Source organism: Argiope bruennichi, chromosome 10 (genome assembly GCF_947563725.1).
Source record: "Argiope bruennichi chromosome 10, qqArgBrue1.1, whole genome shotgun sequence".
In the NCBI taxonomy this organism is placed as follows: domain Eukaryota; kingdom Metazoa; phylum Arthropoda; class Arachnida; order Araneae; family Araneidae; genus Argiope; species Argiope bruennichi.
The window spans coordinates 85444902-85460450 of NC_079160.1; the positions used below are offsets into that span (position 1 = coordinate 85444902).

The 15549-nt window shown below is 30.0% G+C and overlaps 1 protein-coding gene across 1 annotated transcript; it reads right to left on the minus strand.

Annotated features, from left to right (window-relative positions):
* Positions 1-3528: 3528 nt before the first annotated feature.
* On the minus strand, positions 3529-14062 carry LOC129988937 (C-factor-like). Its single transcript, XM_056097223.1, has 5 exons — positions 13710-14062; positions 11921-11978; positions 7708-7895; positions 6751-6921; positions 3529-3978 (listed from the first exon to the last, which is right to left on the minus strand). Exons 1-5 carry the CDS (start codon positions 13839-13841, stop codon positions 3751-3753), a joined length of 777 nt encoding a protein of 258 aa, XP_055953198.1. The 5' UTR covers positions 13842-14062; the 3' UTR covers positions 3529-3750.
* Positions 14063-15549: the final 1487 nt, after the last annotated feature.

Genomic DNA, 15549 nt, shown 5'->3' on the forward strand with positions numbered 1-15549 from the left:
CTTTTTTTAACTAATAACTCTTTGTTAAGATTTGTCATTTAATCAGACTCGTCATATTTAAATACTTCTTCATCCAATTAGAATATTATGTTAACTTACCTGCATATGCATGTTGAGATTAATATTTATCATAAGTATTCTTTATAAGCTTCTTATGCATTCTACTTTCAAAATTTACATCATCAATGGAAAAATAAAAGAATACAGCGTTTCAAAAGTATCTAAATTTGTAACAATGTCACAAAAGATAAAAGAAATCACACTAAGAATAATTTAAAATAATATTCAATACATTGAAATATTATAAAAATCAAATAAATAGTAAATTCGGGAAAAGTTTAAAACATGCTTTCTTACGTATTATGGTTCCATTAAAATATCCCGAATTTTATTTTTAATTCATAAAATAAAATAAGGACTGATTTAGGAACTTAAATAACAAAATACCTGATAACATACGCGCGCACACACACACACAAAAAGGGGGGGGGAGGGGAGGGAATGGAAAAAATTGACTTTAAACACGGAAGCATATACTTTAAATTTCACAGGTATCTCCAAATTTTTCGTTTAAAATTATTCAAAAATTAAAGTGTGGAATATTCAGTCTTTAATCTAGAAACTTTAATTAACAAAATAAGATTTTCTTCCAAGAATAAAAATGTACATATATATGCGTCTATCAATCTATTTAAAATATCGACCATTGGACGTAGAGATTCTAAATTTAACACACGTATATTTGGAAGAAAGAAATATGCAATTCAGTGCATTTAAAAATATTAATACAAAAAAATAATGTTATTTCCAATGTAAATTATCTTAAAATTTTTAAAAAAACATTCATTTTATTGGTTTATCAGTCTTCGCGTATTTTTATTCTGTAAAAAGAATACAGATCTTAGATAGCATGTATGTTTTATAGTCAAGATCTTCCGTTTATATTTACGTATGAAAAGATAAAGTTTTCATATAAACGAGAATACTAGATTTTTAAATATAAGATAAGATGTATTTTTATAACTATATCAGGCTTGTTAAGTTATTTATTTCATGTGTATATGAATTATTTATTTGATTACCAGATTTATCAAAAGCTTTGAACAGATTTAATTTCAAATAGTAGCAAATTTATCAACTGTTAAATTCTCTTATTGACTTGTGTGTTATTAATTAGCTGAAATGCACATTTAAATAATCCACTTATCTTAAAACAATTGGAATCGCTTGTGATGGTAATAGTTAAGTTCAGGTGTTTCTGTTTCAGATTGTCTTTTAAACTTTATTGATTTTCATTTGAGAACTATATTTAGCATACTTTGACTGTGAATGAATAATGCAGAGAATTGATATGATTTGCAAGTAAAAACTATTTTTTACTGTGAATTTTTAGAAAGTTATCACGGAAAAAAGTCAATATTTCTCTTAATTTTTGATTAATTATAATTCTAATTAAAAATTCAAAAAATCATTTTCCTACCATCCAAAGTATATATTTGCCAAATTTGATAGGCAGACGACCTGGTATGTACAGAGCCAGTATATACACATAGAGACAAAAGTTTTTTCCTTGTGTTTAAGTATCAAAATTTAGTTAAAATATCAATACATTTTCTCGCAAAATACTTTTGCCAACAGAAAACATATGTTTTAGCAAACCTAGACTAATCACTCCCTACCCCCTTTTTTTCAAAGAGCTACGCATGATTTATTGGCCTTTTATGATCCGTACGCAAATGGTTGTACGCATTTGTTCCACTACCGTTAAAGTTAAATGATTGCGTTTCAAAGTGTAATCGCATTAGAGTTCATTTTGTTCACTTTTTTTCTTTTTCTTTATAAATCTTTCACAGTGTTTTGGAAACTTTAAAGAGGACGGATGGCATGCTCGCATTTCGCGTTCTGATTTCTAGTCTGTGAACTGGAAAGCTCTCAACATTAGGTCGTAACCTCTTATTTCAAGAGAATATAATTTTAGAAGAATGTTTTCTGTGAAAGAAATTTTGAATTATGGATTGCACTTGAATTTTTTTTTTTGTGGAATACTTTGAATTATATAAAAAAAATCATGTGTACTATGAATAAAAAATACTCAGAATTTTTATTTTCTCGCATATTAAATGTAACAAGAGAAAGTATTCATCATCAAAAATTCTAATTCGAGATTTTGATGAATATTCTTGTTTCTCAATCTGAATCCAAAAAACACATTTTTGGAATTATGTCTGTTTGTTTGTCAATGAACACAATAATTCAAAAAGCAATAAATAAAGGAATAAAATTCGTTTTGTTTTCTTAACAAAATTGTAGCTTCTTTCAAAATTTAGACGAAATTTGAAAGGGAATCTGTCCATCGTTCGTTCTTATGCATGTGTACATGTTAACTCAGAACCGCAAAGAGCAATTTCGTAACACCTTTATTAGAGAATATGAGAAACAGTTTCAAGAAAATCGCTTCCGGTGGTTTTAAAAATCTATTTATTCCGAAAAAAAAAATCATGAAAAAAGTCATAACTTATTATTATTAGTGGCGATTGTTTGTTAATTGAAATTCTTATTATTAAAATAATTTAAATGATTTTAGAATAATGAGCATATTGTGGCAACAGGAAAAATGATTGCCGTTATATTTTTTATATCTTATGTCAATATTAAGGCTAGACATAAATTTTAGGTATGTTTCAAATCGATTTTGAACTTCGTTTCCATCAGCTAGATTTTGTTTTGAACTCCTCAAGGATTATTTTGGGAATATAAATATTATTCATAATACTCTAAATTATTTCATGAATTCCATTATATGAAGAGATACGAAATTCTTTATCTTTAATCATGGATGCTATAAAATTGGAACACTTCCTGGATGAGAGAAGTGGTATTGTGCAAAAGCCAAATCAATTGGAAGGATGCGATAAAGTCGTAGAAACGTTGTTTTTTTTTTTTGTTTTTTTTTTCTTTTTTCTTTTTTTTTCTTTTTTTTTTTTTTTTACTTTTAAAATTATTATTTTTTCTTTTTTATTTATCGACTCTCTTTTATGGAACAATAACTAAAGATTAAAAACGAAAATATATGCTTTTAAATATTACGATGACAAGATGCAACAGTGGCATAACGACGATGAGGGAGGCCAACTCCTTCACGCGTTTCTGTAGCCTCTTTAAAAATCCAGATAATATGAGGGAGAAAAAAATGTTATTCCCCCTCGCGCCATTTGTCATTGCTAAGCTATTGATTACGATTGGAAAAGATTAAAAATCACATGCTTGTGCAGGCTTGAGACGCGTGAGAATAGAACCTGCGACCTTTGGGTTAGCAGTCCAGTAACAAACCGATTTTGCTAAAACAGCTGTTCGGGCAGAAGCGCTGTTACTGGCTTATATGCGATCCACCACATGCTCCTAGCGCCACTTACCTTCGCTACACCACTATTCAGCAATTCTGCACCCTAATGAATGAGCCACCACTAATTCTTGTTTCAATTTCAAGTTTAAAATCACACTATTATTAAGCAAATTAAAAACAGCACATAAAACAAATAAAAAATTTTATTCAAATGAAAAACAGACTTTCCAATATTTTTTTTTTTTCCTTTGGTAATTAACAGATGTTCATCATCTTCAATCGTTATTTCTGTACAACAGAGTTTCATGCATTGCCATGAAGTTACTATGCAAACCATTTAACCAATATCACACAGAATTCATGATTGAAAATTGATGGAAAAGAAATAAATAAGTTCATGAATGAGTCTAATAAGGGATAGTTTTCCCATGCCTGTCCAGGAATGTTCCATGGTGTGATTCGTTGAGAGTAGGAAGGGTTTTTATGATGTCGGAAACACTGTCCCAAACTTCTAGCATGGCTCGATCTGTGCCCATGTCTGTCTTTACCCAACCAGGGCACATGTTCACCAACAAGATACCTGATTCCTGAGTCATGGTGAGGGCAACTACTTTCATGGTCATGTTCAGGGCTGCCTGCGAGAAGAAATAAATTATTAGAGATTCACGTGGCAAAACAAATTAGCTGTAAATAAGCCAATATTATTGAACAAGTCTGTATTAATTATATTTAATTGAAATTAAATGGTTTCAAATATATTTTATGTACATGATTCCGTTAAACTGTGAGTAAATCATTTTAATTGTCTTGCGTATATTCGCTTCAATGCGTACAAGAATCTTGCTAATGGAGACCAAATTTCATAATGTTGTAACCATTATTTTCCGTCTTAAAATAACAAAACAAACATTAAATAGAATCTTTCTTCTCTAAATTCCAACAAGGATGATTTTCAACAACATTTAAGAAGAATCAGTAAAACATATTTCCTTAAAAGAATATGCAATCAAATTCGAAAGTGAAAACAGAAGTAAGGAAATTAGTAGGATTTAACCGTGCGTCAAAATCATATGCACATAAAAACATTTAAAAAAAAGAATTTTTATAAAATACCATCATAATCTAATGACTTTATAGCCATGAAAATGTTCGCATTGTTTAAAATAACTGATATTTCAAATAACATTTAATACAAAATGTTTTTATTATACAGGGTGATGAAGAAATAACAGCAGGTGTTCGGAGCCCTGTAGTGCGTTATATACAGGACGAAATATAACGTAATTTCGCCACCATACACATTAAAGTATGCGGTTTCGATTTATCAAAAAAAAAAAAATAGTACCAAAAAATTCCGATAGGGGAATATCTGGCGCTCCAAGCGCATAATGTGTGAAAAAAGAATACATAACTACCAATGGAAACAATAAATAATACCACACCAAATAACAATGAAAAATGTTTATTATAGCAACTTACAAATTTGTTTCTAAGTGACCACCAACTTGATGTTCCAATAATTGTATGCAATACACGGGGTTTCCGACGGTGGCTCGCAACACATCGGCATTTATTCGTCTGATATGGAACATTATTTGATCTTCTAAAGTAGGAATGTCAGGAACATGTCCTTGATACACAACGCCTTTCAAGTAGCTCCACAACCAGAAATCGTCAAGATTCAAATCAGTGTTATCAGAGAATGGATGTTATCTTATACGGATAAAATTTCAGGATCTTACGCAATATATCTTGCACCGTCGAGAAAGGGATATCTTTTTGCGTGATATTGAATGAGTACTGCTGGTACCCTGCTTATTAGCTATCGCCTGATCCATATCGGCAACCTTCAACTTGTTCCTGCTTGATACATTTAGTCCTTGGCCTGGTGGCACACCAAGAATTCCGGTTGTTTCAAATTTTTCAACCATTCTTTGTAAGTTAGTTAAGGTCATTGATGCTCTACGTAACTGTTTTAACCGCCGATATTCACGAAGAGCAGCACTGGCATTTTCATCTCGCTGATAAAACAGTTTGACTAATAAGGCGCGTTCACGTAGTGACAACGCAATAGACTGGCGAATTCTTGCAGAATGTCCTAAATTCACGTAACCCTTCCTTTTCTCTTCTATGCCATGTCACAAAGTACCCGTATAAGCAAATTAAATAATAAAGTTTTCGATCGCAGCGCCAAGATCGGCGTTTTTTGGTACTATTTCTTTCTTGATAAATCAAAACCGCATACTTTAATGAGTGTGGTGGCTAAATTTTGTTATATTTCGTCCAGTACATAACACGCTACAGGGCCCCGAACACCTCCTGTTATTTCTTGATCACCCTGTATTTTAATATCTTCCGTTACTGTATTCATCAAACAGTCAAGTAAAAAAATAATAATAACCAATAAATTGTCCAATTATACAGAATATTGAATTGACTTAATCAATAAAAATATTAACGCTTATTAAAATCCCATTTTACAGGATTAACACAAAGGTTATAAAAGCCACCCGTGCAATTCTATTTAAAATTAAATTTTATTACAAAAAAAAACAATTTACAATTATGCATTAAAGTAAAATTAATAGATTATCATTATAAAACCAGTTAGCCAGGCAGACTTCTCTACCTAAAACTTGCTCAGTGAAAAATCTCTGAACCTATTCAAGCAGGAGAGATAAACTATCAAAAACTGACTGTCAAACTTTCATAGTGCTATAATATGAAAGCATCACCTGAACTTTATTCAAAAATTACACAGAACATAAGCCGATTGTATCCTATCTCAACAGCTTCGTTGTATGGTCACACGTTTGTTACATCTCCAGAGATATAAGTAGTCCGAATCATTGCATAACCCATTGCAATGAAAACTTTCATTTCATCAAGCCCGATATTGGACCACATTATTATTGCACAAAATAAATATATTGAGGAATAGAAATATTGCACAAAATAAACGATTCCTGGCATAAATTCATATCTATCTACCCTGTCAATTTCTTTACTTGTGTGTATACGAACACAATAGCTCAAAAATACAACAATTATAGAAATGAAATTTGACAAATGATGTTAATACTATAACATTAGAACTCCATTATGTATTGGACCAAATCTATCAACTTGCAGACTATTTGTCAGTATGCATGTGACCTAGTTACTACATTTAAAGAAAAACTATTAGATTTTTGAAATTTGATGTGTAGTATTTAATCAATTCAGGACTAACATAATTAGGGTTATTTTTATTTATTTATTTATTTTTGCAAAAATGTGCTCATGTTTGATATTTGTAACTATTATGAGATTTCTCTGGTACGTTATACTAAAAAAATTTTCACAAATGAGATTTTAAAGAACTGCCAATAAGAGTTTCAGATCTGAGAATTTAATTTTTTACGAACCTTGCTGACTCTGTATCCCATGATTTTCAAATACTCTGTCCCCAAAGGACTTGCGGGAGATAATGTCGCCATGGAACCGGCAGTGGAAGAAATGTTGAGGATAGCTGATCTTGACACACTTAAGCCATCAGTTTTATTAGCAGCGGATTTCTGCAGAAGAGGTAGCATTTCCTGGAAATAATCAAGTTTAGATATAAGAAATCAAATTTAAATTGGATAGAAAATCAAATTGTTATGAATGGCCGAGCTTGCTTATCATAAATGATGATGACTTTAGTGGGAGGGGGACGAAATAATCTTATTATGCTCAGAGCACCAATTGTCTCCAGTATGCAATTATGAAAGAATTAATGGGATAAAATAACAAAATATGGATAGGGCAGAAAAATAGAATTGAGTGGTGTAGATAAATAACCAAGCAAATTAGGCAACTGCCTATGAACCCCAAATTCACCAGATTTTTTGTAGCATTTTCAGAACATTTTCATTCTCAAGAGACGTGCACTCAAACTTATTAAAATAAAATTAAATATTGCTTACATTTTGGTACATTAGGCAACTGCATATAAGCCTCAAGTTCTCCAGATAGTTTTTCGTAATATTTTCAAATAATTTTAATTTTCAAGAGCCATTCACTCAAACTTGCTGAAATAAAATTGCTTGCAATTTGGAACAATTATTATAACAGCATTCCTAACTTATTACCTTTTGTAATCATGAATGGCCGGCCTTACCTATGATAAATGTTGACGATGGTAGGGAGGCCCGAAACCTTGTTATACTCTGGATATCAGTTACCATCATTACACAGTTGTCAGTAAGTCGTAAGAACAAAGAGACTCATAACAATGCAGTTAGGTCCCGATTGCACAACCTGCGTTCAAATGATACACGCTGTTCAGGTTGCAGAAGCTTCTAAGTCATCAGTAAATTATTTTACTTGTTTGATAGCCTTACCTTCACTATCATGAGTGGGCCAATGGTGTTGGTGGAAAAGTGAAACAGCATATTGTCTTCCGTTATGTCTGGGAAACCCTGCCACTTCACGGCACCTGCGTTGTTGATCAGGAGGTTCAGCCCTTTCTCTCCAACCGAGTCTTCAATTATCTTCCGAGCATTTTGGATGTCTTCTATCTTTGTGATATCTGGAATAATTTTTACAAATTTAAGTATATTTATTACAAATTGTGTTTAGATGATACAATATGTTCAAAATATGTAATATTGAAATGAAACGAAACAAAATGTATCACGTAAGTGTTGTCTGGAAGAAGAGTTGGTTTATCAAAATGGTAAAACAGATAATTGCCTGGGAATCCAATGCAGTGACTGAGATCCAAGTTTTAGTGGGCCGCGGTGGTCTGGTAATAAGGTCCCGGCTTCGGAACCGGAGGGTTTCAGGTTCGTGACCCGATTCCACCGAAGAACCGTCGTGTAAGGGGGTCTGCTGCACGTTAAATCCCTCATGACCAAACGTTCTCCCGCTGGTGTGGTGTGGTGTGGAGAGGGGGGGGGTGCCAGCTCAGGTGTCGTCCTCGTCATCTGACCGCGGTTCAAATTACGAGGTCCGTCCCAAAATAGCCCTAGTGTTGCTTCAAACGGGACGTTAATATAACCAAACAAAGTCTTAGTATTTTTAAGATAATTTTAGGCTTATATGAGCTGTATTTGAAATTATAATAAAATAATGACTGAATTATGGTGTTTCTCAGCTACCTGTATCATTATCTTCAGCCGTTTTATTGAATGATCTAGTGTTGAGAAAGATTATTCTTTGTGATTATTCCCATTAAATATCTCTCCACTAATTCCCGAACCATATGGTGATTTAAATTCCAAATTCAATTAAAGAAAATTCTATTTTTGCAACAAAAAAAAATCCAGCTTCATTTCCGTATTTCTGTACAAATAACATTTATCTGTTTTCGAAAACAATTCTACATATTGTTGTCAAAAGTTGTTCCGACTTTTGGCTCATACTGCACTTATGCATTCCAAACTGAGATGATTTATCAACAACGCTGTATTACACATGGAAGTATCTAATATTAGCAGTGTTAGCTAGAAAAATGTTTATCAGAAAAACAGTAGCGCAATGGAAAGCGGTAACGAACTGCTTTCCTCTGCGGTCAGTATCCTTAAAAGGTATACAGGAAAGATGTGATGAAAAACATGAGAAACATTTTATTGTGAAGTCAGTGCGTGAAAATAAATGCTTATTTCAGCTTAATGTAAAATAAGTTACAAGTCCTCCAAATGAGTGATTTCACAGGATTTGGGGCATATGATAAATATGATTTTTAATATTCTTATTAAGCATATGAATTAAAATGAAGCACACATAAAATGCATGGAAATAATAGAAATAACATACAGCTTACAATATAAAGCCATCGAGAATGGCTTTTCCGAAACATTCTCGCCTATTGTCCACTGGAAACTTATCTACTTCTCGCCATATAAAATTAAGAGCATTGGTAAGAGCACGAATGTCTTATATAGAATTTGCGAACATTAATTACGAAATATACATCTTTGGCTTGAATCTGTCGAGTGAATCTGCATTTTGGATACTCTTTTCAGACAGATTAAAACCAAAATTTCATACTGAACTACAGTTACAGTCACAAAATCGCATACCGAGTATATTGATTGAAATTATTGAGTTTATCATTTATTGTATATACACATATACGAAAGAAGAGACCAAAAAATGGTCAATCCTTTGTCAGATTAGATTCTAAATTTGACATGGATCTATATTTTAGATTCGTAAACTGTGTGACAAATTTTATCTTTCTGGCCTTTTCCTTTTTATTTTTTTAATCATATTCACTTGTAATCAGGAAGCCGAACAGACAGACTTCCTATCAATGTATTTCGGTCAAACTCTGATAAAAATCTACAAATTTGGAATAAATTCAATATACGAAATTTCATCTGTCTAGCTCAATGCGTTTTTCAGTTATTGTTCTCACAGACAAACATAATGGCAAAAATGTGTTTTTGAACTCAGGATTAAAACATGGAGATTCTCCAAAATCTCGAGCTCTAATTCTTTTTGATGATTATAATACTCTCCATAATTCATATACGAGAAAGTAAAAAAGAATTTAATTTCGAAACATTTAATAATTCCATGAGAAATTCTAAAATTCTATTAACATAGTATTTCGAAACTATATAAGATATTTTTGAAATCAACTTCATAACTTTGAGTCCTGGTCAGATAATGGGGACGGCACCTCAATCATCGATCCACTCTCCATAAGTTTACGGAACATCGGTTTGAAGAAATTTCACTCTATACAAGATTTAATGTACAGCAAACTGATACATGACGAATTTTCTGTGAAAATCGAATTTCGAACTCATGATCCTATGATTTTGCAGCCATGAGTGGATGAAAATGCCACTATGGATTCCGAAAAAATTCTAAAGTTAATGTACTTTTTCTATCAAAAATTTTTAATTTTATTTCTGTTTTCTTGACGCTTTATTGTTCTTAGTCTTTCTCTTTTCCGCTTTGGTTAATCACGTATTATTTTTTAGATTTCTGATACGGTTTCTTTCTCTTCAGATCGATTTTCATAATTCTTAGCAAAGGTAACAGAACGTGATCAACCAACTATTGCATTTCATCCTTTATGCCGGTCTTCAATTATATCTTGTGTCTGGGGGAAAATATTGTTTTCATAAACAAACTACAATTCCACATGCCACCGAAAAACTGATGGTTTTGACATGAAAATGTTTATAGCAGGTAGACGGTGAATTGTTTCATCTCACATGTGTAATAAACATCATGATGGAAAAATCTTTCAAAAACGCTTCACAGCGGAGGCTATTGGATCTAGATCTATCAAAGTTTAATTTACCAGTTGGATAATAGACACTCAGAAAGGGTTCTTTAAAATATCAATTACATTTTTAATTAAAAGTTATTCAATGTTTCTTTATAGTTTTAAAACATAAAATTGCTAGCTTATTGTATAATATTTACAGTATATCAATATTATTATCAATTTCCTTTCTGCACAATTTTTAACTAATTATAATAATTTTCAAAAATACTTAAAAACATTTTTATAGCAATATTTTTTTATTGTTTTAATTATTTGAATTTGTACCCACGCAGTTTGCACCGCTTATAAACAATTCTTTGTTTTTGTCTTCAAGTCATCGCTGCTATATAAGTAAGAGCGAATTTTAAAAATAAAATTGACAAATTAATCCTAAAACATTATTCGGTTTCGATGCTTCGAATTAGAAATTTTGATGTCTTCACAGGTTTGTTTTTTAAATGAAGAACACAAAAAAGATTTTCTTTTTTTAAATATCATAACGCGAACTGAGTCATGATTCTAATAAATGTAACTTGAGGAGCTAAAAAATTATTTATATCAGTATTGGATTAAATGCAAGCTGAAAGCAACTAGTCACAAATTAGACAGATACAAACCTTTCTGGTAGAATGCAAACTCAATGTTAATATTGTTTAAGACTATTGGTAGCATTTTCTGTAAACTTTTTATGCATGTTATAATATTTAATAAAGTCACTTATGAAAACACTTTCAATAATGAATTAATATTCATTATTTTAATTATTATCTACTTTTCAGATTTTAATGAATTATTATATTATATTATCTATTTTTTAGTTTTTAATAAATTACAATAAATATTAAAATTCTTAGAAAAAATATCTTTCCGCATTCACCATCAGATGGCACTATTTGTACAGAATCAAAATTTAATTAGATCAACCGATTAACTGATAATTAAATTCTACAAATACTAGAATAATGTAGAGTCATCAAAAATATACTTGTTCGTAGACAATCTCAAAATTCTAACATATCAGAAATAAGTGAAAAATCATGCCATCTTTACAAGCATGAAAAGTTCAAGTTCAATAAAAATGTTTAATAATATATTATTAAAGAGATTACTCTATTTACTATTATTTATTTATTCTTATTTGTTTAAACTTATTAATATCTCTAGAATATCCTTAAACTTTTGCAAAAATCCGGTGGATATTTCAACTTTTCTTTTTTTTCATTTTTTTATTACTATAGAAATTCTGAACTAATTTCGCTGATTAGTGGAAATTGCCACATTCTAATTTTATAGGATAGAAACTTATTAAAATCTAAAAAACTTACCCATTTTGACCAAGATAACCTGACTTTCTTTGGATGAATCTTTAATGTTTTTGAGATCCTAAGAAATTAAACAACAGTAATGTTTAATAAGATGGCAATTTCTTACATAAAACAATCCAAGTAATACTACAAATTATACGATGTTTTTAAGTCTTTTAACAACAATAAAAAAAAAACTAGTTCATTATATTTGTGCAATATAAAAAATGTGGGAAATATACTCATTTTAATCAATAACTAGAATAAAGTCTATTCGGGCATTCAAGAACAAATTTTTAAACTGCGGATATATTAACGATGTTATATTGTTTTGAAATACCAGAAGTTTAAAAAATGTACAGTTAAATAAATATGGTAAAATCCTAGATGGGCCCACCTCTTGGCGACTTATTTGAAATCTCGCCAAGTTGACTACTAATTGAGTATTTGTTATTACTATTTTTCAATAAAAAAGCGATACTTGAATGCCAGAAATAATAATAAATAAAATAAAATATATATAATAAAAAATAAATATAATAAATAAATAATATAATAAATAAATAAAATGAATAAATAATAAAATAATAAATAAATAATAATAAAATAAATAAATAAATAAAATGAAATAAATATAATAAAGAATAAAATAAAATAAAAAGAAACAAAAAAAATTCCGTCTAGGTTGCTACATTGGCAACGTTATCGCCACTCGATCAGCGAGAATTCAAAAAGACGCCAAGAGGTGGGCAGCGCTAGGATCCACCTATAAATATTAGTGTCCTAAAAATCGCTCGAAGTGGCAAATTCGAAACATATTTCAAGTTCTAAAGACAAGTGTGGACAAATTAATGGTAAAAAGAAATAAACATAAATCGAATTTTTAACAAAACTTATTTTTACTAGGCTGAAATAACCATTCCATTAAATAGCTAAGAGTTATTCCCCTCTGAAATTTAAAGGCAATGAAAATGAATAATTAATTACTTTTTCTTGCTGTTCTAGATTAAAAATTAGAATTAACTATATGTATAACAACAGGATTTTTTTTTTTTTGCTTTTAAAAATGTTTTTCTCAAGAATAACACATTCATATTTTATATATATATATATATATATATATATATATATATATATATATATATATATATATATATATATATATTGTATAAAAAAATCTCTACCAATTCCGAGCCTTTAACGCGAAATGCATATTTTGTTAATGTTTCACTTTGAAGTTTTAGGTATCAACCGTTGCACTCTGTGCATATCTGCTTTTATAAAACGATTCTTTTGTTAATGCTTACAAAAAGAATGCCAGCTTTTTTTTAAAAATTAAACCTATTTACGGGTTTTAATTTTCAGTATGAATTATTTATTAAAAGCAGCATATAAAAATTTTATCTAAATTTAGAACAAGCCCATGGCTACTTCTTTTAATGCGGTTCAGTGAATCGAAACCTAATTATCACGAATTCATTTTTTTTTTTATAGCCACAGCTTAACTTAAAAATGATTTATGACATCGACTTGAGGTAAACCACCACAATATAATGTTCAATTTGTCTCTCATATTTAATTAAATGATATCTATGGTTTTGAGAATATGTTACTTTGATTCGACTAAATAACCATAGAGCTTCTGTTTGTTTATGTTTTAACCATTTTTTTTTTTTTTTTTTTTGTATTTACCTTAGATGTTTATAAATTATTTAGCTCAAGTTTATCAGATAAAAAAAAACCTGGTTTAACACAAAAGGCAAATTGCGGTTTGGAAAAAAAAAAGAAAAGAAAAGAAAAGAAAACTAACCTGAATAGTGCTGTCATCTCTGAAGGTGGCAAATACATATTTAGGAGGTTTAGGTAATTGCACCAATTGTTTTACTAATTCCAATCCGATTCCGCGGTTTGCTCCGGTAACCATAACGCTTTCAACTTCCATCTTTACTAGCAAAAAGAAACACTTCAAGAATTTTAGAAACAACCGCAACAATTCGTCACTGAGAGCTGGCTTTGTTTCTCTAAAAGAACTAACTAGGTTCTCGGACTTTAAATACTATTTCTAACGGCAACCATTCGCGGGCTCGCGTGTTCAGGTTTTTAATGAACGGGTCGAAGGATATCCGACTGAAGTAATTCGACGACGTTGATTCCTGTAGTGAAAAAATAAAACAAAACTCTTCCTGGCTGTTAAATGATTGCGTTTCAAAGTGTAATCGTATGAGAGTTCATTTTGTTCAGTTTTTTTTATTTCATTATAAATCTTTCACAGTGTTTTGGCAACTTTAAAGAGGACGGATGACATGCTAGCATTTCGCGTGCTAATATCTAGTCTGTGAACTGGAAAGCTCTCAACATTAGGTCGTAACCTCTTATTTCAAGAGAATATAATTTTAGAAGAATGTTTTCTGTGAAAGAAATTTTGAATTATGGATTGCACTTGAATTTTTTTTTTGTGGAATACTTTGAATTATATAAAAAAAAATCATGTGTACTATGAATAAAAAATACTCAGAATTTTTATTTTCTCGCATATTAAATGTAACAAGAGAAAGTATTCATCATCAAAAATTCTAATTCGAGATTTTGATGAATATTCTTGTTTCTCAATCTGAATCCAAAAAACACATTTTTGGAATTATGTCTATTTGTTTGTCAATGAACACAATAATTCAAAAAGCAATAAATAAAGGAATAAAATTCGTTTTGTTGTCTTAACAAAATTGTAGCTTCTTTCAAAATTTAGACGAAATTTGAAAGGGAATCTGCCCATCGTTCGTTCTTATGCATGTGTACATGTTAACTCAGAACCGCAAAGAGCAATTTCGTAACACCTTTATTAGAGAATATGAGAGACAGTTTCAAGAAAATCGCTTCCGGTGGTTTTAAAAATCTATTTATTCCAAAAAAAAATCATGAAAAAAGTCATAACTTATTATTATTAGTGGCGATTGTTTGTTAATTGAAATTCTTATTATTAAAATAATTTAAATGATTTTAGAATAATGAGCATATTGTATCAACAGGAAAAATGACTGCCGTTATTTTTTTTATATCTTATGTAAATATTAAAACTAGACATAAATTTTAAGTATATGTTGTTTTAAATCGTTTTTGAACTTTGTTTCGATTAGCTAGATTTTGTTTTGAACTCCTCAAGGATTATATTGGGAATATAAATATTATTCATATTACTCTAAATTATTTCATGAATTCCATCATATGATGAGATACGGAATTCTTTATCTTTAATCATGGATGCTATGGAATTGGAACACTTCCTGGATGAGAGAAGTGGTATTGTGCAAAAGCCAAATCAATTAATAAATACAGGGAATATTTACACAGTTTTAGACCGATTTCGATTAAGCATTTTAAAAAGCAAATGTTTTTGAATAGAAGTTTTGACAACAGTTTATTACCTGAAATGAAAAATATCGTTTGCTCCTTATAAATACGTTCTTTGAAAATGTAAACCAGTTATATATATATATATAAAAAAAAAAAGTTGAATGCTTTTTAAAATCAATTCAATTGTTGAACTAAATTGATGTTAACATTTTAATATCAATTCAATTGTTGAACTGAATTGATATTAACTTTTTAATATTAATTTCATTGTTGTATTGAATTGATATTAAAATTTCTAT

Bases quoted from the DNA above. Each gene is read 5' to 3' on its own strand.
- LOC129988937 (XM_056097223.1), bottom strand. From the start codon at position 13,841: ATGGAAGTTGAAAGCGTTATGGTTACCGGAGCAAACCGCGGAATCGGA. The intron at 7,896-11,920 runs GTAAGTTTTTTA...AAATTATTCCAG, and splicing joins GGTTATCTTGGTCAAAATGG to ATATCACAAAGATAGAAGAC. The intron at 3,979-6,750 runs GTTCGTAAAAAA...TTCTTCTCGCAG, and splicing joins TGGGATACAGAGTCAGCAAG to GCAGCCCTGAACATGACCAT.